The 23,827-nt window shown below is 33.5% G+C and overlaps 2 protein-coding genes across 3 annotated transcripts in view; one reads left to right on the top strand and one right to left on the bottom strand.

Annotated features, from left to right (window-relative positions):
- Nucleotides 1–18,759: 18,759 nt before the first annotated feature.
- Nucleotides 18,760–23,827, bottom strand: part of Bap111 (Brahma associated protein 111kD) — a 68,314-nt gene continuing 63,246 nt past the window's right edge. Inside the window, exon 14 of one of the 2 annotated variants that reach the window (XM_076479077.1) lies at nt 18,760–19,377. In XM_076479077.1, coding sequence (XP_076335192.1) covers nt 19,367–19,377 — 11 coding nt within the window. In that variant the 3' untranslated portion in view covers nt 18,760–19,366. Of the gene's footprint in view, nt 19,378–20,372; nt 23,033–23,827 lie in introns of those variants that run through there. The other variant, XM_076479075.1, reaches the window with a different exon arrangement.
- Nucleotides 19,215–20,240, top strand: LOC143238661 (uncharacterized). Its single transcript, XM_076479078.1, has 2 exons — nt 19,215–19,339; nt 19,647–20,240. The coding sequence occupies exons 1-2, from the start codon at nt 19,218–19,220 to the stop codon at nt 19,849–19,851; spliced, it is 327 nt and encodes a 108-aa protein (XP_076335193.1). The 5' UTR covers nt 19,215–19,217; the 3' UTR covers nt 19,852–20,240.

Genomic DNA, 23,827 nt, shown 5'->3' with positions numbered 1-23,827 from the left:
TTGACTATGGGACTGTAACTTAAGCCGTCCACCTCTGTGGTTCGGCTGTTTAAAGACTATTTCCTCATTTTCAGAGGATTCATAACTTTGGCCGTCCACCTCAGTGGTTCGGCATCTGCCTCCCCTGGCAGTTTGACTAGTTGCAATCAAAACACCTTGGATATGTGTCTGGTTGTTGGAATAGGTTTCATTCAATACCTCTATTCCGGATGTTACGCTTTCCTCTCCCTCGACGCCGGGGAATCGCTCGGAAGCTACCATCCCCGGGCGGTGCCAAGTAGCATGGGTTTGGCCGTCGCCCTGGCACCCCACGAACGCCAAACCATAGCTTTTATCATTAATATTTCTTTCCATATCTAAAACAACCAGCTCTGATGTATGGTAGGTCAGTCCCTACAAAATGCTCATACAGGGTAGGGCTGCAACCTCCTACCGGGCACCCAGATAGCTAGCGAATTCGGTGAGTCCTCGCTACGGCTTAAAAGATTTTCCTTCCTTTGTCTGGAGCTGACTGCCCCTGCCTTTGGACATATGATGGTCGGCGAGCCCATCATACGGGTTTTTAGTGTTCTCCTTCACGTGTGGAGGATTCAGTTACAGGGGACCCTGTATCCAGCCGCACCGCTGGGAGGTACCTCCACGGGCAGTACATTGGCAATGTTTTATGGCTCTGTAGAGAGTCAATCAGTCACTATTAAGATGACGAGGCATTTGGCTACCCAAGAGAGTCATAGTTACTCCCGCCGTTTACCCGCGCTTGGTTGAATTTCTTCACTTTGACATTCAGAGCACTGGGCAGAAATCACTACAATCATGATTCAACAACAAAAACACAATTTATTTACAGAGTTGGTCACGAGAGTACAACCTTATGTGATCATAAATTTACATACTCTCCTACTATGTTATACACACATATATATACTTACTAAAAATACAAATGACTGTGTAGAAGGTAAGCTAGCGTTTTATTCAACTAAAATTTAGTAGATAAACTGAACGATAGAGAAAATAATAAAATGAATGATAAATACTATCATAACAAACAAAAATCGAATTTAATATATGGCACCTCTTCCCCACCTTTGAAAAATGAAGTAATGACATTAATCACTTTGAACAAGGTACCGCAGTTTTATGTCCTTATCTTTAACTCCCTCTTTATAATGACATTATGAATCATTCACAGTTTATGTACAGATATCCTACAAGAAAAATGCAATTTACGTTTTTGAATATTTAGCTACAACTTCTATAGCTTCCAGCTCTGGCTTGGCTTCCAAACGCTACCACTTTGAAGACCAGCTAACTACAATAGTTAACTCTGCAACATAGTTGCAGTGTCCTTTGAGGTGGAGACAGAGTCATCGGTAGAATCCATTGAAGGATGTAAAATGGACACGTAGTCGACATTTTAGTTTTGCTGCAACTACCTAGGACGATTATTATTTTGTTCCTTGTCGAGAGAATTGTTACTGAGGAAATATCTATCTATCTTTATATTAGAAATACGAAGTCATCCTATAACTGCACTCCATCTAGGATTTCTTAATTCATGCATTAATGGAGTAAAACACTGTAATTTTAAAAGGTATATTCCGCTTCGAAGCAAGTTTTGCAGTAAAATTATTTACTGCGTAAGATTAAGAACGTGTCAATCTCAAGGAAGGAAGACCTGATATATAACCTGTAGGTAGACTCTTGAATACAAGTTTTAATAGCTAAAGTAAATTCAAACAAATGATTATCTCAAGTTCAAAGATTTTTTATATATAAGCAGGTTTCACTACTTTCAGTAATGTTAGATTGATGATGATATGGAGTTGTAAAGATTATTTAATTCCCATAGCTTTACGAATTTCATCCATCAAATCAAACACAAACTGCAAACCATTATCAAATACAAGAGTCTTAGAAATACCATATCCACCCAAGTATTTATTAATTAGTTTATTAATAATCACCTTCATGCTTATTTGTTTGAGGGGATATAATTCAACCCATTTTCTAAAATAATGCCTCAACCAATAAATGATTATCTCCTGTCCTAGGCTTAGGATTATGTCCCATGATGAATTCTTATATTATCTCACAATATTTCATTAGTTTTAGTGCTTTGCATAAATCCACTCGCTGCTTCTGACCAAATTTAGTGAGTTGACAAACATAGAATGACAATAAAAAAGTTTTACGTTCTTTCTCATACCATGCCAATGACCACGTCTGGATACTGTGTATATTGTTTTACAGACGCCTACATGAAAAGTCATAGGATGATCATGCAATGCAATTAAATTTGCTAGTCTCACTGTTTTGGGGATAAACAGTGTAAATTCACTATTGATAGTAACCGTCTTATGTAATAAAGAACATTATCAGTCAAGATATGGTGTTTAGATTTACTTACAATATCTTCAGTTATGGTAGACTCGTCTGGTAATATTCCAGAATTAAAATAAGAGTATATATACTTATCTTCATATTTAGCTTGCTCAGTAACCATTTGTTCTCTAGTGTTAACATTGACAAGAGCAGAAAATGTAGGTGATAGCTTACTAATGTAAAAAATCTGTTGTTTTTTTCTAGACGGTCTAGATATGGCATCATGGAACTGATTTTCTTTTCTTTTTCTGTGCAGTATTTTAAATGTTAAATCTCGTATTTTAGTGACCAATGCTAACTTTGGAGCTGTCTGTAACCAGTTGGAGGCAGCAAGATCAATCAAAATTAACCAATACAAGGGAACACATTTATACCTATATTAATAAATATAATAAAATATCTAAGCACGCCCTCTACATTCCTACACTCAAGTACACAACCCTTTTTCAAACATGTGGTCAGCTGTCGGTCAGTTACCTCTTTCTTTCTTGGTGAACCTGACAATGACTGAAGAAGGTCGAAACGTTGTTCGCTCCTCTACATAAAAAATTTTCTCAATCCATACCAGCCGTTTTTACATATATATTGAATGAAACCAAATTCAAGATACATCTTTGATGGCAACAAAACACTGACCTAAAATGCAATTTTTTTACCAACAGTTTTGCTTCAAAATATCCTAACAGTTGACAGTTTTTTGGTCCATCTGCAAGACATATAATACCTTTGCTGCCTGTTTTAGTTGTAATGTTGGATCATTTCTTCTGATATGTTACCATATATTCTCATTTAGTACTAAAGAATCCGATCCATTATCTTTACTGCGTACTATTTTCACACCATTAATATTTAAGATTAGGTGAGGCATATCCATTTTAGTTGTTATTAAATAGTTAATTAGTTTGTTTGTTTGTAGTTAAGCACACAGCTACACAATGGGCTATCATTAAATAGTTAATCAATTTGTTTGTAGTTAAGCACACAGCTACACAATGAGCTATCATTAAATAGTTAATGGAAGGCATTACTCAGAACATCTTTATTTGATCCATGCTCTCGATTCCCGACTGTTGTTCTTCGTTGCTTTATTTCCAATTTACATATTTGATTTTCTAGGGACTATGCATCGAAAAGTGACGTACTTGGTTACAAGTACAGTATCGCACAGGTCTATTACGGTTCTCATTTTTATACACCTCACTACTGAAAGCTTATTTATTATTCTGTCGATGGTCATGTTGTTTAGTAAATGTAAGCATATCAGCAACAGGTGTAACAAAGGAGTATTACAAGTGTTCTTGTAAAGAAACGTGCAATTTTGATATTATACATGTTACAATTTCTTTTTTTGTAGCTTCAGGGTTCCATAATTTACTAATTTTCATAGTTTTCCAAATAAATCTATTAACTGAATTCCTGCATTGGCGTGGTACTTCCTAGAAAAGAAGTCCTTAGCTAATTCGACACTATCTAAAGTTGTTGGCTACTGATTAAGCAATGATTCGTTAAATTGTTCCCAGTGCTCAAAAGCCAGTTTTGATCCAAAAGCCTTCCATCATTCTGGTGGCCCTCCCTCAAACAAGAAGATGCTGTTTCCATCCATTTATCCTCATGTATGTGATGCATATAAAAATGTCTTTCTAGACTTTTAAAATATTCCACAACATTAAAATTCGACTCAACATCGAACTTCTCAATAGGCAGGAGTAGTGTACTGATTGCAGTGACGTAAATCCATTAATTTTCTACAGGTTTCTAGGTAGAATGGATTCTCGACGCTTGAGGTTGAAGGGAAGGAGATATAGGTTTTCTCACTAGTAGGGCAGTCATGATGGAGATGACATCTCTACCTGTTCTGTCAATACTGACACAGACTGCTTCACACTTGTCATAACAGGCTCACTAACTTCCATGGTAACACAGTAATTTTCAAATACTAGATAACATATATTATTGCTGAATTAATCACTCAATACGAAACTGAGAAGCAAACAAACTAAAAATCCAAATTCACATTTTAACCTTTAACTAAAGGTCCCTGTTTGGACAACAATATAACAGTTTAAGACGAATATGCCTCTGCAATTACGATTTAGCAACAAAACCTCAGTTTATTCACAGAATGGCCCGGCATGGCTAAGCGTGTTAAAGCGTGCGACTCGTAATCTGAGGGTCGCGGGTTCGCATCCCCGTTGGGCAAAACGTGCTCGCCCTTTCAGCCGTGGGGGCGTTATAATGTGACGGTCAATCCAACTATTCGTTGTTCAAAGAGTAACCCAAGAGTTGGCGGTGGGTGGTGATGACTAGCTGCCTTCCCTCTAGTCTTGTACTGCCAAATTAGGGACGGCTAGCGCAGATTGCCTTCGAGTAGCTTTGTGTGAAATTCAAAACAAACTAACAATTATTCATAGAATAGATCACGAGAGTACAACCTCATGTAATCATAAATGTGCATACTCTTCTATTACATTAATAGTATTTATACATCACTGCTAGATAAGATGGTGTCAGTTTCATCACACACATATGTGTATGTATTTACTCAAAATAAAAATGATTACGTAAAAGGTGAGTTAACGTTTTAATGCAACTAAAAATTAACAGATAGACTAAACGATAGAAGGAAATAATAAATAAACGATAACCACAACCATAATCATACAAAGTGCTATCACACAAATTTACAAGATTATCTGCTGGTGGTTGAACACGTAAAAACTAAGAGTATTAAATATGGAAATATTGTGCGAACTTGTTGCATAACATTAGAAATGTCTGGGGATTGTTTGTTTTTTTTGTTTCGCGCAAAGCTATTCGAGGGCAATCTGCGCTAGCCGTCCCTAATTTGGCAGTGTAAGACTAGAGGGAAGGCACCACCCATCGCCAACTATTGGGCTACTTTTTTACCAACGAATAGTGGGATTGACTGTATCATTATAACGCCTCCACGGCTGAATGGGCCAGCATATTTGGTGTGACAGTGATTCGAACCCGCGACCCTCGGCTTGCGAGTCGAGTGCCTTAACCACAGGGTCATACCGGGCCCAGGTTTATATATGGATGTGACTATGACATACTGTTATGATGTATGGAAAGTGTAGCCAGAGTATCTCTATCGTACCTCTATCAAATATTTGAAAAGACCAGCACCTCAAGTGTTGCTTAACGTAACACCTGGATTCATTTTAATTACTGTAATGAAAATTAAACACATATTAAAATATTACATAACGAATATATCCCACCAGGAAACATTTTAAAATAAAGTATAACACCAAACACCCCCTTCTCAAGTCCATGAACAAACACAAACCCATTTATTCTGAATAGTATTTCACAGTGCTGAAACGGGAACCTGAATTAACAGACCAAAAATGAGAGAATCTTTATTAACCAAATCCACTTCACTTTTTGTTTGTCTTTTCTGGCTAGCAATAAACACATGATCTATCAATTCAATCAGACTGATATGTACATTCGAAAGTAACTACTGTCAACACTAGATTTAAATATATTGTTAGATTGTTAAATTTTGACTTTAATAATAAACATTTATTTGTCGTTAAAACTTGTGTGCTTGAGAATGATCGAAACATCATCCCTGTTCTAATATATATTCTTCCTTACTGTAGTTCCCGAGTGGAACAGAGGTTAAGTTTATAGACTTATAAAATTAAAATTGGGGTTTGATCTCCTGTAATGGACACTGTAGATAGTTCAATGTGGTTTTTCTATAAAACAAACAGTCGTTACTGTAATAAAATATTAGGATAATTACCTGAATTGCCAATAAAAATAGTTTTGTACTTATTCATATGATACTTGTGTGATTAACATAAATGTAAATTTATTATTTAGTCTCAATATGTCTTAAATTTGTAAGTTCAATTGACGATTATACTTCGTTCTTCGATTTGGCTTTACCTGTTTGATCAGCATGAAAAACATACCAACTTATTAAACACTTGCAAAAAAAACAAACACCAATATCTTTAAACTTCAGGCAACTCACCAATGTTTAGATGTTTTAGAAACAAAATATACTTTAGTCGATTAAAAGCACATGAAGAAAAAAAAAACGAACTAGACATAAACAAACTGTTTGTGCTCCTCTTATTACTAATATGACTGTTTACTTTGTTCAGAATAGTATTTAGATACACTGACTACCTCAGGTAGAAAATATTCTCAGTTTTCTTGAGTTTTTTTCTATATATAAACATTCACTTTGATTGCATGATGCTTAATAGACGCTGTAAATCTACAAATAATGTGTTTTTTTTATTGAATTCCAAGTTAGATTTTAATTTGTCCGGAGTCATTTATTTTTAATAAAACCTACATTAGGAGTTTATAAATTTGATTAAGTAATTAAAATAACTTTTGGGACACATTTTAACGTAGGAACAAATTTGTTGTATTAACACATTATTTAAACTGGTAATTAACACAAACTTTTGTAAAACATTTTCGCTTAGGAATATATTTGTTGTATTAACACTTTTACCCTCTTCAGGTCATTGACAACTTTAATATATGGATATTTTTTTCTATTTTAGAAAGTCTTTCAGCTGTCAAGAAAAACTTAAGAAGTAAGTGTACTTCAACTGGAAAGTGGCCATGGCTTATCAGAAAACATGAGTGGTAGATAATTAGTTTTATAACACTAAAAAGCAGGGTTTTAATTATTGTGGGGGACAGATATCTCGTATAGTTTTGCGCTTAACTACAAAAAAAAAGATAATTAGTTATAAACGCAAGTTGAAACTGTATTAATAAGAATGTTTTTTGTAAATTTATTTTTATGTAAAGATTTCTTCCAGTTTAACGACTACGTTTGTAAATATTAATATGAAACATATATAGAGGGTATCCGAAACGTGTGGAACCACAGGTAAATTCTAGCTTTTCTTAGTTTGAGATATAACACTGAATATGATGCTGTCAGTGTATAAGAAGGCCTAATTGATCCTGCTGCTAATTCAAACTTGATTCGAATTACAAAAATACGTGTAATGCATTTTGTAAAATTCATTGAAGAACCAATGATTTCAGACTTTTCAGGCACCCGGTATATTTATGTGTGTCCGTAAATATCATTATTAATAAATAAATTTTAACCAAACATTGTTTTGTTATTGTTTCTCTACTAAACTACTTTCTAGATGCACATAATAATTTTGAGAAAAAGGCAGAGGAAGATGTAAAAATGTCATGTGAAAGTAACATCGTCACTAAAATCTTCAAGGAGTTTCCGAAGTCTCGAGCCACGTGGCTGAAAAATGGAAAGGCGTTGAAGATGGATCCAAGTAGGATGAAAATTACAGGACAGATGGACTTAGGTAATTCTATTTTGAGTAATAAATATATTTTTTGTATCTACTTATTTTGGTATGAGTAAATTAAGAATTTTAGGTGGAGATATCACTTGGTGCTTAGAATGCTGATGTTGATTTATATCCAACACATACACGCACATATTATAAAATAAATGTAGTCATGTCTTCTTCTTAATAACTAAAGTTAAAACGTAATGTTTTTAAGCAAATATCTTCCATACAATCATAAGACTTCGCTTCTTTACAAAGTTTGAGTAGGTTTTGTTTCAGTTTTAACTATAACGTTTAATATTTATTCTATAAAGAGTTAAAAAGAATATTTGTATGCAAATGAAATAATTAACAGAGATACAAGCTTAAATAGAAAACACAGTTAATTAAAAAACTGAATCACATTCTTTTCAACAGGGAAGTCAAAGTAGCAGAACCAAAATTAATTCGTTTACCATTAGGTCCGAAAATATTTCTGTTTTCCATAAAAAACAAAAATATTTTTCTATCTTTTTGGAGGCATTGGTTACGAGCATGATATGTGTGAAATACTGATAGAATCATTGATATTTATACAGATAGAGTAACGGTACTGATACCTGTACTTGTCCCTGATATCCAGCTTTTGAAAGAGTCGCTAGATCTGGTGTATGTTACAAGTTAACTGGTTTGTTACTTTTGATAGTACCACTCAATTCAAAGTGTCTTTTGTACAAGAAGTGTTCGTTGGGTGTCAAGTGTAATGGACTAGGTCCCATTTAGGTGCGACTTCGCAGTCATTGAAACATTTCATACGGCCATTAGATCTGTTTTGTACTATATGTACCTAACCTCTCACCTGAAAGGTTCAGGCAGGTCACTAACTGTTTAGATTATTTTAAATACACAACACTGCCTTTATATTTTGTAAATTTTGTTCATTCAAATGCAAAGTTCCACGGTAAAAAAGAAAATTCTCACAAGAAGCACAAGTAATTAATGCGAAAACCGTTTCACCCCGTATCAAATGTCTGATCCAGTACAAATTTCTAAAACTCTGTAACGTTAAAATAAAGTACGAAACGTTATAAATACATGAACGTGATCAGTGTGCGGTAAGTATCATAGAAACTATTGAGTAATTTGATATTAAATAATGGCTGACATTAACATAAACGACAAAGAAAACGAAACGACAAATAAATGTAATATAGCAAAATAGAGAAAAAATGTGATTTATTCAAATAATCGCAAGTTAAGAATGTGACAAGTTATCGGATTCATAAAAAGCTTGTATTCTTTAAGTACAAAACTACGCATGGGCGTTTCGCACTGTGCTCAACACGGGTATTCACTCTGAAATTTTAATCATAAACCCAAAAGATTACTGCAGGACCACAGTAGGACTGATAATAACAGATAAGTATCTATAGAATGAACAACTATTAAGGGCAAAGATACAAACAACAAAAAATCTGTAGACGTATAAACCAGATAAACAAAAAAACAAGAAAGAAAACGTTAATTGACAGGTGAATGACAAATCTCAAATTAGTAGATATATTTGCAAGTTATCAAACTTAATATAAAGTATAAATTAAGAGTAAAGTACCAAAATAACAGATCATTATGTTGCTCCCAGTAGCACAGGGTATATCTGTGGACTTACAATGCTAGAAACCACCTTGGTAGCCAGAGCACACACAGAACATTGTGTTGCTTTGTGTTTATCTCCATAGAAACACTATGTTACGAAACGAAGGGGTTTGACGTGGTAAATATGTTTACTGGAATGTAAATGCTGTAATATGTTAATAACAAGCTAGAAAAATAAATTTAAAAATTTAGCAGGGAAACTCTAGGTGGAACGTATTATAAAATATTAACTGATATTAGGCCAGATAATATGATATAAGCGAAAACAGTAGGAAGGAAAGTTTATACAAAAATGGTACAACACTTTACTGGTATTGGATTTCGACTTGTTTAGATGAAGGTTATGGGCCTATGAGGAGTATTAAAATAAATTAGTGAATTATTTAATAATGATTTTGCTTTTCACTGGGCCAAAATTGCCGTTTCGGTTTTTACTGTTAATATACAGTCTTGGCCAAAACGTTTGCATATCATTGAGAAGTAGTTTATCAAAACACACACGCACACACGCCTGTTTTATATAAAAGGATGTGTTTTTGGTATAATAATTTTTCAAAATAGGTCAACGCTTTTTTCAGGCGGTTTCTCTGTACTTGATGTAAAGTCATGCCTCGTCATGTGTCAAAAATTGTAGGGCGTCAAATTGTTCCACTGTCCAGAGATGGCGTGAAGCAAATGGACAGTGCCAGAAGAACAGGATACCAGTGTACTGTATCTATAATCCTGAAACGTCATCGAATTACACTAAACATTGTTCTAGGACAGTCTACTGGTAGACGCCTAAAAACTACTACCCGAAATGACCGTGTTTTTATTAGGTTGACACATTAAGACCGACAAACGTCTTGTCATAAGGAGACTGACAAAACAAGGTTATTTTAAAAGAGGGGCCATCTTCAAACTGACAGTAACTAGAATTCATAGCCGTCTCCGTTTTACTTTGGCACAACAACATGCTAAGTTTTAGTTTGGACACTGGGAACATTTCAGCTTTTCAGATAAGTCCTGTTTTCCTGATTACCAGAGTTGGTGGTAGGATTCGTCTACGACCTTTGCCTGGAGAACAGATTAGGGGAGACTGTCTTTCCCACAGGGAACACACAAGATGTGATGCAGTATATGTTTGGCAGCTATTCAACAAGGTGAAAAACTACATTTCATATCCTACAGGGAAACGTCAATAGTGCCTCCTACAGGCATCACGTGTGAACGATATTTCTTGCATATGCTAAAGCAAAGCTTGGCAATAATTTTATGTCTCAGGATGATAATGCCACTGCCCATAGTGTGCGTATTATCTAGGGTTATCTCGACTAAGAGAATTTTACATGATTCCCAGAGCCTGTAAAATTTCCTGACCGTAATCCCATTAGACAAAACTAAGCTAGAATCTTGCCAACCGCGACCCTAAATCAGCTATTATTATATTTAAGTTGCAGCGCCTTCTGTTGACAAGTTGGAATAAAACCACATTGAATTACATCAATAAGTTCATCGACAGTATGCCACACAACCTTGCATTAACTTATTAAATACAAAAAGGAACAACCAAGAGCTAAATAGATAATATGAACTGATATAACTTCGCAGACGCTATTTAGAGTAATTTGATGTTATATTTTGTCATTATATATGTTTTGGTAAAGTTTTGTTGAGATAAGTAAAATACCGTATTACACATCTTTCTACAAGTGTCTAATAAAGTTATTTGCTGCTCTAATAAATCGTTCATGATGTCCTCAGAATCTGTATCATTATACAAAGTATAATTTACATGCTAAATTCCGTATTACACATCTTTCTACAAGTGTCTAATAAAGTTATTTGCTGCTCTAATAAATCGTTCATGATGTCCTCAGAATCTGTATCATTATACAAAGTATAATTTACATGCTAAATTCCGTATTACACATCTTTCTACAAGTGTCTAATAAAGTTATTTGCTACTCTAATAAATCGTTCATGATGTCCTCAGAATCTGTATCATTATACAAAGTATAATTTACATGCTAAATTCCGTATTACACATCTTTCTACAAGTGTCTAATAAAGTTATTTGCTACTCTAATAAATCGTTCATGATGTCCTCAGAATCTGTATCATTATACAAAGTACATGTGTAGATGTTAAATATAACATGTAATTCTCAGTTTAACAGTTCTAATTGTATTTGTTTTCCATCTTGAGTTACTTAAAGTGTGCATTAAATGTCTCCAAACTTGAGTTTCGAATGGCCTTGTTGAAACTTATAATTACAAAATAGTTTAACACTTACTTGCCAATAGAAACAAAAAACTTTAGCTTCAACGTGATAAAAGACTTGAAAGCTAAACATATATAAAGTCTGAAGCATCTGTACCAGTTTAATAGAGTAGATGTTAACAAAGAGTTTTCTAATTGGATATCTATAAGACCTGAAGTAATACATTGTTAGTAACGTTAGAGATGAAAATAAGAGGTACATGGATACGGTACCCAGTTGCTTTCATATCAGCCAAAACACAACTTAAATCTTACCATTATAACAGTATTAATTATAAAATAACACGTTGCACTAGTTATATGAAAATAAATCAATCATTTTTTAAGATTATTTTTTCCTTGACACCAAAGTTACTATTTAATACTTAATTTCACGTCCTTTTATGTCTTATTCTTAACAGTTCAGTTAAAAGTACTGACTCTATTATATACTAATGCATTTACTTTGTTTTGTTTCTTGAGAAATGATCTAGTCAAACTGTACGGTTTCTACTATCGTTTAATATTGAATGTTATAATGTTCTTTCTTTAGAATTGTAAATCTTGGAAAAATAAACATTAATATGAAATGATCCTATTTCTGGCAATTCTACTTACTCGGCCGGGCATGGCCAAGTGTGTTAAGGCGTGCGACTCGTATTCTGAGGATCGCGGGTTCGCATCTCATTCGCGCCAAACATGCTCGCCCTTTCAGCCGTGGAGTCGATATAATGTGACGGTCAATCCCACTATTCGTTGGTAAAAGAGTAGCTCAAGAGTTGGCGGTGGGTGGTGATGACTAGCTGCCTTCCCTCTAGTCTTACACTGCTAAATTAGGGACGGCTAGCACAGATAGCCCTCGAGTAGCTTTGTGCGAAATTCAAAAAAAAAATCTACTTAGTTTATTAGTTTTGAACCATTTTCAAAATTAAACAAACATGCCAGGATTATTGTAAAGCTTATGTAGGAAAACTAAGAAAAAACAACAATAATATAATTACAATATCTTATATTAATTCAGAAAAATTCAGGTCTCTTTTTAAATAGTTAAAATACGACTTTCACAATCTTTATTTTCTGTTACGCGAATTATAAAAATTAGTTCTATTTAGTGTTTTAAATTTGAAACGTTCTTTAGATAAGTATTAAGATGAGATTGACAGAAATGATTTTCTGATACGATCAAAGAATAAGGTAGAGTTAAACTAAAACAAAAGGTTAATGTTGTATGAAAATGTTTAGGCTTATGCCAGATAAAGAAAGTATTTTATTTTAACGTTTGTAAAGAAAAGTGAGTTTTTTAATTCATTGTTTTTATTGTGGAGCGGATATGTTGTTTTTACAATTATATATAAATTCTATAAAAAATATTTTTTTAGGGATTGAACACTTAAATGCAAACGATAGTGGAATTTATACCTGCGTCATCTATTTTTCGTCCCATAGTAAAGCAGAAGTGTCCATTGCTGCTTTAACAGGTTAGATAATTGTACAAAAACTGCTTTTTACTTCATGGCTAGTACAAAATTAGTCGTTTGGTTATATATTTTATATATTTCTTAAGCTCATTAATTACTTTTTATTGCGACTTTAAATACTGAACATAGACCATTTGGCCACTAGATATCACACATAATCTTAAGAAGTAATGTACTTCAAAACCGAAAATAAATAATCTTAAATAGAAGCTAGTAAGTGCTATCGGAATAACGATATGTGAATGTGCCACATTTTACACCATATAACGATGAAAAAAACCATAACAATACGTGAATGTGTCACATGTTTCACCCTATAAAGATGAAAAACCATAACGATACGTGAATGTGTCATGTTACGCTGTATAAGGATGAAAAACCATAACGATACGTGAATGTGTCACATTTTACACCGTATAAGGATGAAAAAACTATAACGATATGCGAATGTATCACATGTTACGCCGTATAAAGATGAAAAACCATAACAATATGTGAAAGTGTCACTTGTTACACTGTATAAAGATGAAAAACCATAGCGATATTGTGAATCTTAACGTAGTACCTTATGTGGCTGTAGTGCGTTTTGTCTAAGACAAATTATATAAGAGAGGTAAAATTTTCAGCAATCATCAGAATACAGTTACCAGTGATAAAAGGAATGAGAGATTGGGTTTCTTGCTTTCGGAAATTTACATAAAACCACATAAACTTTGTTCTGATTCCTTTTACTGTTTATCCACAAACTATGAGACTTATATGTCATAACTATAAACGTTTAGTGTAGTTTCCTGCTACTATTTTAGAAACAATTCTGACGAGATTGCCACGTAATTATAAATTGTAAACGATATTAATCTACAACTGTATTGTAAGCCATAACAGGAATCCTTCTTTTAAGAGCCTTCTACTTTATAAAGTGTTTTATATACGTTATAGTATGAAATCTTCTGTTAAGGGCCTTGTACCGTATATAGTGTTTTATATAAGTTATATTATGAAACCTTCTGTCAAAGGCCTTGTACCGTATATAGTGTTTTATATAAATTATATTATGCAACCTTCTGTTAAGGGCCTTGTACCTTATATGATGTTGTATATACGTTATAATATGAAACCATCTGTTAAGGGACTTGTGGCTTGTATAAAACTACACAAGCGATTTGTGTCAATCTCTATTTAAATGAAAATGCATAATTTCGCAATAATATTTCGTCTTCAAAGAGATTAAAATTTTTTTTCATTTTCGAAGTTACTTTACATTCAATTGTTTTAAATATAATTCTAGCTCCTATGATTTTTGATCTCCTGTTATGTGAACTTACAGATAAAACATTTAAGTCATTGTGTATGGTACAGTACTGTGAAAACATTATTACGGCAAGGTCAAAAATTAGACTTTAGGCTACTTTCAGAGAACTGTGGAAGGTAAATCATGGGTGAAACATCAAACTTTTATTAATCGTCATATTTAATACAACAGAAACTCAGTGGAAGTGATTGAGTTCAGCAAACAGTTAATATTCTGTATGTCTCTTTTTGCGTTAATAACTATAAACAGTCTTTGAGGCATTGTTGCAATATATAAACCAAACTGTCCTTTGGGATCTTACTTTAGATGTTTCTAACACACTCTCATAAAGCTTCTTTGGAAGTAACTTTCGATTTGTCAAGTTTTTGATCTATCCCAGATCTGTTCAACTGTGTTGAGATTGGGACTCTGTGGGAGCCTTTGCATCATTGGAATGACTTCAGCAGCTTACTTCTTAGATAAGTAATTTCTGCATGGGTTTGATGAATGTTTGGGATCATTATCTTCTTTATAGTAGAATCCTTTGCCAATAATATGCAAGCCACTGGGTGTACCATGATGGATTAGTATCTGATGGTTCTTGCACTGGCCCATTATTCCATCTATTTTGCAAATATCTCCTGTTGTCCTAGTAGAAAAACACCCCAAATCATCACACTGCCTCTTTTATGCTTCATGGGGTGCTATGCATTAAAGTAAGTATCTTTTACCTTTCTTATGCTGGATGTAGGACCTATACTTTAAACCAGATGTTTCAGACTTGATCTCATCTCTCCATAACACTCTTTTCCAATCATAAAAAGTCCAGTTTTTGTATTGTTTTAGCAATTTCAGCTTCTTGAGAATACTTGGAGATCGAATTAATTTTTTCAACAGTTACACGACCAAATATTCCATTTTTATTAAGTCTTCTTGATACTGTAAATCTGGACACTTTTCTGTCATTTAGTACATGGTTGTTTATCTCATGCTTAAAATCAGTCACAGTCTTCTTTCTGTCCCGAAGGTTGAGTAAACAAAGATACTTAATATCAGTGTCATTAAGTTTAGGTGTTCTACCTTTTTCCTTTCCGATTTTCAAATCTGCCTGTCTTATTCTCACGATCTAGGGTGTACTTGACAGTGTTGAGGGAGCGTTTCAAGTCTGCAGCTATATGTCAGAGATTACAACCAGAATCACGTAAAGTTTTTATATATACTCTATTCTCTCTTCACAACTCTCTACGTTTTTAGGCCGTAGCATGACAACAAAACTTAATATGTAATGTTAAACACTGTTTTTATCAAGGTCTATTGATGGAGTGCTATTAAATTGATTTCTAATAACATATATTGGTACCATATGCTAGCTTCTTTCTATATACTTAAGACACTGCATGGGTTAGCATGACATTTATTTCAAACCTTAAATATGATCAATGTATTCATTCATGCATAACTTATGACATGCCCTTGGTACAAGTATGTAGGAATTCTAAAGAAAGATAAGTATTCTCACCCTGACTCATTCAATTGTCAACAGGAATCAATGAAACATTACCATAATGTTGAAATTTACATCCGGTAATAGCATGGAAGAATTAGCCCCATAAAATTGAAAGAATGACAAAATGTTTTCCTTGTTCTAACACTTTTACGCAGCATTGTATATGACTTTTTTCTTCACCTATTTCACTGAATTTACATTTATATAGATGTTTGATATGAATGTAACTTTCTGTATCACTCAGTTCGTACCTGGGGGATCCAATCATAGACTGGGTTACGAGGTTCTTAAGTTCTTGTTCATAATTACACTTTAAATGATGAAAACATAAAATTACATTATTCATCTTCATGTTTAATTTAAATTTAGTGTATGTTTTACTACAGTATACTTATCTTGTATCCCTCAAATATTATCTTTAAGTATTAAATATAGAATTTCACACCACTGATTAATAAATTATTTATTCTTCAACAGTTCGTACAGCCTTTCCCAAATATAAGTTTTCATAAATGGGTGATTATTTCGGGTAATGAAGAGCTGGAGACAATACTGCTATGGCGGTAAACTAAATCTTTATCCAAATCGAGTCATTATTACATGGCCTACAACTTCAGGAAATTGTAAAGCTTCAAACTGTTTCAAAGCAAGCCACACAAAATAACACCAGAAAAGAACACCCACGCGTTTAGAATAGTTACAATAGTCTTCAGTACGATGGATATTGAACTGACTTGTATAATTATAACTATCTTCTTTGTATATAGTGATGCCAGAAAATACTACGTTGACGGTTCGGGTCCCATTCAGTATGACACTTGAATGCCAAGCGTTACCGCTTGCTGGACAACTAGATAATGTTAAAGTTTATTGGCTTTTGAATAATAAGACCGTACAAGTTTTTCACAATCCTTCTATACAACAGGTAGAGAACAGATGTTTTGTTTTATCTATTTGTGTGTGTGTATGAACGTTTTAAACTATACAGGCACATGTTCTTATATTGTTTATGAGATATTCTTTGATTGTTTGTTTGTTTTTTTAATTTCACACAAAGCTACTCGAGGGCTATCTGTGCTAACCGACCCTAATTTAGTAGGGTAAGACTAGAGGGAAGGCAGCTAGTCATCATCACCCACCGCCAACTCTTGGGCTACTCTTTTAACAACAAATAGTGGGATTGACCGTCACATTATAACGCCCCCACGGCTGAAAGGGCGAGCATATTTTGCGCGACGGGGATGCGAACCCGCGACCCTCAGATTACGAGTCGCACGCCTTAACACGCTTGGCCATGCCGAGCCTATTCTTTGATAAATCACATGAAGTCTATTGAAACGAACGAAACATATATTTTAAGTATTCGCAAAAATACTGGTATAAAATTATTTTGACTTTAAATTAAGTTCTTTTTGTTATTCGTTGTTCAAAATATTTTCGTTATTTAACTAAACTTTAAAAGTAGACTTAATGTTGGAATTGTATTAAATGGAACTTCAAATAAAAGGATGATATCAAAAAGTAGGGGCCTGGTATGGCCAGGTGGTGAGAGCGCTCGACTTGCATTCTGAGGGTCACGAGTCCGAATTCCCGTTTCACAAAATATTCTCGCCCTTTCAGCCGTGAGGACATTATAATGTTTCGATCAATTTCACTATTTGTTGATAAAAGAGAAGCCAAAGAGTTGACGGTGATTATTACCAGCTGCCTTCCATCTAGTCTTACACTGCTAAATTAGGGATGACTAATGCAGATAGCTTTCATATAGCTTTGCGCGAAATAAAAAAAAAATCAAGAAGTTGGTTTAAAATACTTAAAATTATTTGCGAGACTACAACGATATCTTTCTGGTGGTTCTACCTCTTTAATTAACTATGTAATTTGAAAATATCCTTGTTAAAATGTGTTACTCATAACCGATGTAAACGTATGTTAAATTATTACTTTACAATAGATTTAAACTATTTTGTATGCTTTAAGTAACAAAACACATTAATTACTCTTTCGTGTGTTTTTTCTGATGTAGATTACATGTTTATTAAGAATACAAAATATATATTTTTAAGGATAAGATTAACAGGTAGAGTCGAGATGTTTTGTTTTATCTATTTGTGTGTGTGTATGAACGTTTTAAACTACACAGGTACATGTTCTTATATTGTTTATGAGATATTCTTTGATAAATCACGTGAAGTCTATTGAAAGGAACGAGACATATATTTTAAGTATTCGTAAAAATACTGGAATATAAAATATATCAAATATATATTTTTAAGGATAAGATTAACAACAGAAAACTGTTCGAAGTTTTATTCTTACTTTTAATATATTGTTATCATTTTACTCCACAAGATAAAAGAGTATACTGTTGAAAAAACACAAATTAGTGACTCCGGGATATGGAAGTGTCAGATTTCTGATTCCTCTGGACGAAAGTGGACAACAAATGTTATAAAAGTTAATGGTAGGTCATAAATCGAGTTCAAACTAGTCTTTTCTAAGCAGTTTTGTTTTCAGTTTTTATATTTTCCAAACGTTAATTCTTTCTAAGGAATAGTAAACAACATTTTTCATATCCAACCCGATAGTTAAAGGTGAGTTTGAACGTTATGTTTGATTCTTTTTCGGTCAATAGCACTATGTACAAAGATTGCTTTCAGCTGATACACAGAATGTACTCTCTGTTAGCACGCAAAATCATTATTGTATCAGTTGAACAGTTAGAAATATCCTATTCATTTAGCGTAACTTTTACTTTTAACAAATGTCAGTCGACAATTCTATTTGTTTTTTCTTAATTCAAATTTTTTCTGCATCTCAGATGTCATTAAGATGAAGATATTTCGATTATTTTTGAATAGACATTTCTTTAAACACACACAAACTCGCGTCAAATTGGAATATTTTGTATTTTTTATTATATATCGTTATGCATCCCTCCTAATTTTACAGAATTTTAAAATTTTATAAAAAAATAGTTAAAATATGTAATTCTTTAAGATTAAGAAAATAGTTTTTTTCTGGATAAATTCGATCATACGAAATACTAAATAAACATTGCTGTAAATGTAATTTTTAATGTACATATTCTTGGGTTTTAATCAATGGTTTGGTGGAGTTTAGCACTGGGTTTAAATTTTTTTACCAATGTTGTATATATTGAGTAAATTATTTTGTAGAGGGGGTTAATACATACATAACGCCACAATGATCAATTGCTTCAGCTGTGTGTTTGAATAACATTTTGAAATGTTATCTTTTTACAAATCCACAAGGAAATTACAAAAATTACTTAACTTAAAGCCAAGTTTTCCATTTATTTTTGTTCCATGAAATGCCAAGTTCTGCCACAAATGTCCGTAAGGGAGTTCTTCACAAGTCATATTTTCCGCAAGCCTCAGCTACTTGTATTACTTATTGCAGTTGTGGGTGTATTGATGTCAATGGTACTCTGTTGTTGTACTTATGTCATCAAGTAAGTACCTACAGGATAAGACTGATTTTATACAGTACCTGTAACAGATAAATCAAGATTACAACATAGACTTTTCATCCAAAACGTAAAGATGCAAGAATTAACCATTTTATGAATTGACGGTTCAACGTATCGAGATTACAAATACTATATGTGTGAGAAATTTATAATAATATGCTCTATCAATCATCTATTCGACAATCTTATTCTCTGCTTTTCACTTTACTTATTTTTAGATTTTGATATATTTGAAGATAGAAATATTATTTTTTCATACTAAATTGGTTATGTTTTATCTGTTTTTTAGGAAAGCTAACAGAAATGCCTTAAATAATTTCGAGATAATAAGCGCTACTTTGAAATCTGGGGGTGAAAAGAAAAAAGGTTCGGAAAAATCGAAATCAAAAAAAGCAAAATCAAAAAGTATGAATGGAAAAGAAACGAAATCAAGAAAATCAAAGAGTTCAAAATCAAAGGGATCGGAGTCTGAAAGTAAAAAAATCAAGAGCTAAGTGAAAACGTTCTAACTTCAGTATGTAAAAGTCAAAAGAAATCAGAAACATCAAAATTAATCGAATTCGAAGTCAAGAAGATCAGAAAAAAAGGGATTTTGTATCGAATATCATAAACCTATTAGTATTTCTTGTGGATAATTATTTCGAAGCTATGTACATGTAGAAGATAATATTTGAAAATTAGTTGTGCTTTCCTTTATTAATTATTTTTCAGAGCATAACTGTGAATAACATGATGATGTATAAGAAACAGAAACTGAAAATCTAGTTGGTGTGAAATTTATCACAATTTTAAAATATAAAAATCGAACTCCAGTAATAGATATCACATTAATAAAGAATAATATTCTTTGATAGATTGTTTAAACAGTTTTCATGCTGAGTAAGCTGTAATGGACAGGAACTGCCTGTCGTAAAAAAAAGTAAACAAAACACAAGTGTGAATATGACGTTTCGGAAGTATTTGTTGTGAAAGGAATAATATATTAGCTGAATTTCACATCATATCGTTTTTCACATTTTCAGTTCCAATTTAAAATATTTAATACTATTACATGAAAATTCAAGAAATAAAGAAAGACGCACACAAGAACTGTTATCACACATACATATGTATAAAAACCAGTGGCATTTTGACAACACACCATTAATCTGTATCATTTAGCAACAAAACTACGATCCGATATTGTTATCTTAAGTATTTATATAGTACTTCGAACGCTCACGAGGTCTGGCTTGAATTTCACTTTTTAAATTGTTTGAATTTATGCTTATACTTAACTTTATGTACACACTTCGAAGTGCTTGGAGAGTATTAAAACCATCGAAGTTGAAAGTTAATTGCCATTAATTGTATGTTTTCATTAGGTTTTCGTGTTAGGACATTATGTGTCAAGGTTTGGGTGACAATATTTTGTTAATGAGGTCTTGGCCTCCTACTGCCTAGAGTTGTTTATTACTACCACAGATAACTGTGATTTTATGCATTATATACACAAAGACAGTTTTCAGCTCACACAAAGACTCTATTCATACAGTCTGCACCAAAATTTACAGTTCTGGAAATACGATACCCATCTCTTGATCCTCGAACTATCGATTTTGCAATTTCGGATGTGTGTAAGAGGTTGATGGTCTGTCTAGTAGTTTTGGAATTTCCAATGGTAAACATCATGACCAGTCACTCTTCTTCAATCATAAAGAGTAATATTTGTTACTATTCACCATCTTTTTTATTTATGTGCATCACCGAATACAAACTGTCATCAGGCTGTTGTAGAAGTACAGCTCCAATTCCAGTACCTGAAGCATCAACCTGAACAATGAATAGTTTGTTGAAGTGTGGCATTCTAAATATTGGTGAACTTCCAACGTGCTCTTTCAATTCTGGAATGTCAACTGCTGTGACTGTTCCTACTTCACCTTTTTGGGAAGATATTTCTTGAGCAAGTTAGTTAATTTTGCAACAACTTCAACATGGTTTGAGATGAACTTCCTGTAGTATCCTATTAACCTCAGGAAGGATCTGATTTACTGCTCGGTTGTTCGAGCTGATACATCTTAATGTGGGTTAGCTTTCCCTTTTCCATGGCTATCTGTTGGATACCTACCTCACGTATAATAAACTCCAGCACAGAACAGGCTATGTAACACTTAAATGATCTGATGGTCAGACCGACTGCCCTTACTCGTTTGAAACGCTTCCCTAGTTTCTTTAGGTGATATTTCCATGAAGCTGCATATATTAAAATATCGTCCACATGATGCTCGATTTTGGTGGTTTTACATGCAGCATCCTCCTCAATTTGCAGACAAATGTTGCTTCTGAGTTGACTGATGCAAATGGTATCGTCTAAATCTGTAGCATCCGTCTGGTATTAAAAATGCTGTGTTCACTATATATCCTCTCTCCATCAGGAACTGCCAGTAACCTTTAATTAGGTTGTTCTTTGAAAAGAACTTGGCTTCATCTAGTTTTGTTGTAATAGCCTCTGAGTTACCCATAGGTTTGGAGTCGAATTTCATTACAAATTTCAGCATCCAGAAGTCTATACAGAAGAAGTTTCAGAAATTCCTCTTCATGATTACCAGTGATGAATAATAAGCTGAACTCGAAGACTCGATGATTCCAATTTCTAACATTGCTTCAACTTCCTGCTTCATCACGTCTCCCACTGCATATGGGATCTGATAGGACTTCACCTTGACTGGATTGGAGGATGTGGCGAAGGAAACAAAAATATAAGTGTATCTCATGGCTTGCAATCCTGTCTGCCAACCCCCTCATTCTCCCAGGTATCTCTGAATCATCATGTTAGATAAAATAGGAACGAATATAAATTCAACCATCTTGTTGAACAATGTCTCAGGATCTTTAGTGGTTTTATTTCAGTAAAGTCAAGAAAATTCTGGTACTGTTTTGTTCGCTTCAAAATGTGTTGGAAGTAACAAAATACATCAATCAAGAGATCTTATACAGGCAGCGGTAGACACCTAACACCAGCACGTACACAAAGATTTGCTAAATGATATACACATCTGAATTCTAAAACATTTGGGAAACCTCTGTAATCCTACTAATTACACAATTATGTCTACCAGTCATCACACTACAACTGTTAGACATAAAAGACACAAGGTTGGTTTAGGGAATATCATAGGTGAGAAAGACCTCCTAAATGTGCTGAAAATGTTTTCCCCTGTTACAATGTTTCAAGTAGAGGTGGCAAGGAAACTAGTAGTTGCTCTGTCAGTAAAATATCTCATAAGAATTGTAAGGGTCTTCTCTCAGTTAGTGTCATTACTCTCATCACATGCAAAGAAAAATGGTTCCTTCCTACAGTGATCCACAACTTCATTGTGCAAGGCTGGAGCTAACGATCTCTTGACCACCTGTCTTGTGTTTGTGAATCTTCTGAGGTATTTTGAAGTAAAAAAACATCATCCTACCAAACTTAGTAAAATGGTCAGCAATGTTGAAGACTATGTTGTGTTCTGTAATGAAGTAGCTGAATAAAACTTCTGCTCCGATAACACTGTCTTATGTTGTTAGGTTCACAAATGAAATGATGAGGGTGGTTATCTTTGCATTCTGGGTGATAATGTACAATGTTGTCTGAATATGCTTCTTCGAATCATTCTTGCCACCATGACTAATGGTGAAAGTTTTGTTGGAAATCTGGAATAATACATAAGAAACAAGATCTTAACTTCACCAAACAATAAATAATTAAAATTTGCGCAGGATTTCTCCTAGCCTAAGCATTTTTAAAGTTAAAGGTAAAAGAAAAACAAAAATCAATAAAAATTTGGGTGGAGTTAGCCTGGTCCAAAGAAAAAACAGTAAATTATTAAAAATTCTAGGTAATCGATCTGAGAATTAAAGCATTTATTAAATATCAGGTATAAAATAAAATAGGCCTAACTTGCAAAATGTATCTCTTTTCCAAAGTACATTTGGCCACTCAAGGAAACTCTGCTTCCCAAGATGTGTGGAATGTGCACTCGTAACGTTTTTTCTTTTCTGTCCAAGAAAAAAGTGAAGCCCGATTTCCAGTATGAATCAAGTATTTACTCAACTGGATTCGCCATAGAGAGCAAATGATTGGTTGTAGCTTATCAAGAATTTTTTTACGTACGAAAAATTTAATTATAATTACGCAAGTTGATAGATCTCCAGATAAAAATGGTGTACGTGCCTCAAATCAGGAGAAATCTCCAACTTTCAAAACCGGGTCAAAGGACTAAGCCCGGGAAACGTCTGTTAAAATTGTAAAAGTTGGCAAGTATGATTCTAGTGAATTTTGATATTTCTTATACCATATTTATAGTTTTGACAGGTTTTATGTGTGGGCTGAATTGCTTACGTATGTTTCTGTAACTTGTTAGCGATAAATTTTAACTTCAACATTGAATAAACAGCTCTTTATCCACTTGTTTTTAAATAATATATAGTAAAATAACTCAAATACAT

This window comes from Tachypleus tridentatus, chromosome 13, assembly GCF_004210375.1.
Source record: "Tachypleus tridentatus isolate NWPU-2018 chromosome 13, ASM421037v1, whole genome shotgun sequence".
NCBI lineage: Eukaryota > Metazoa > Arthropoda > Merostomata > Xiphosura > Limulidae > Tachypleus > Tachypleus tridentatus.
This window is presented reverse-complemented; position numbering and strand designations above follow the sequence as displayed.

What these genes read in the sequence shown, in the direction of transcription:
- LOC143238661 (XM_076479078.1), top strand. Translation starts at nt 19,218, where the DNA reads ATGTCCGTAAGGGAGTTCTTCACAAGTCATATTTTCCGCAAGCCTCAG. An exon ending in TGTTGTACTTATGTCATCAA is followed by an intron (nt 19,340 to 19,646) that starts GTAAGTACCTAC and finishes TCTGTTTTTTAG; the next exon opens with GAAAGCTAACAGAAATGCCT.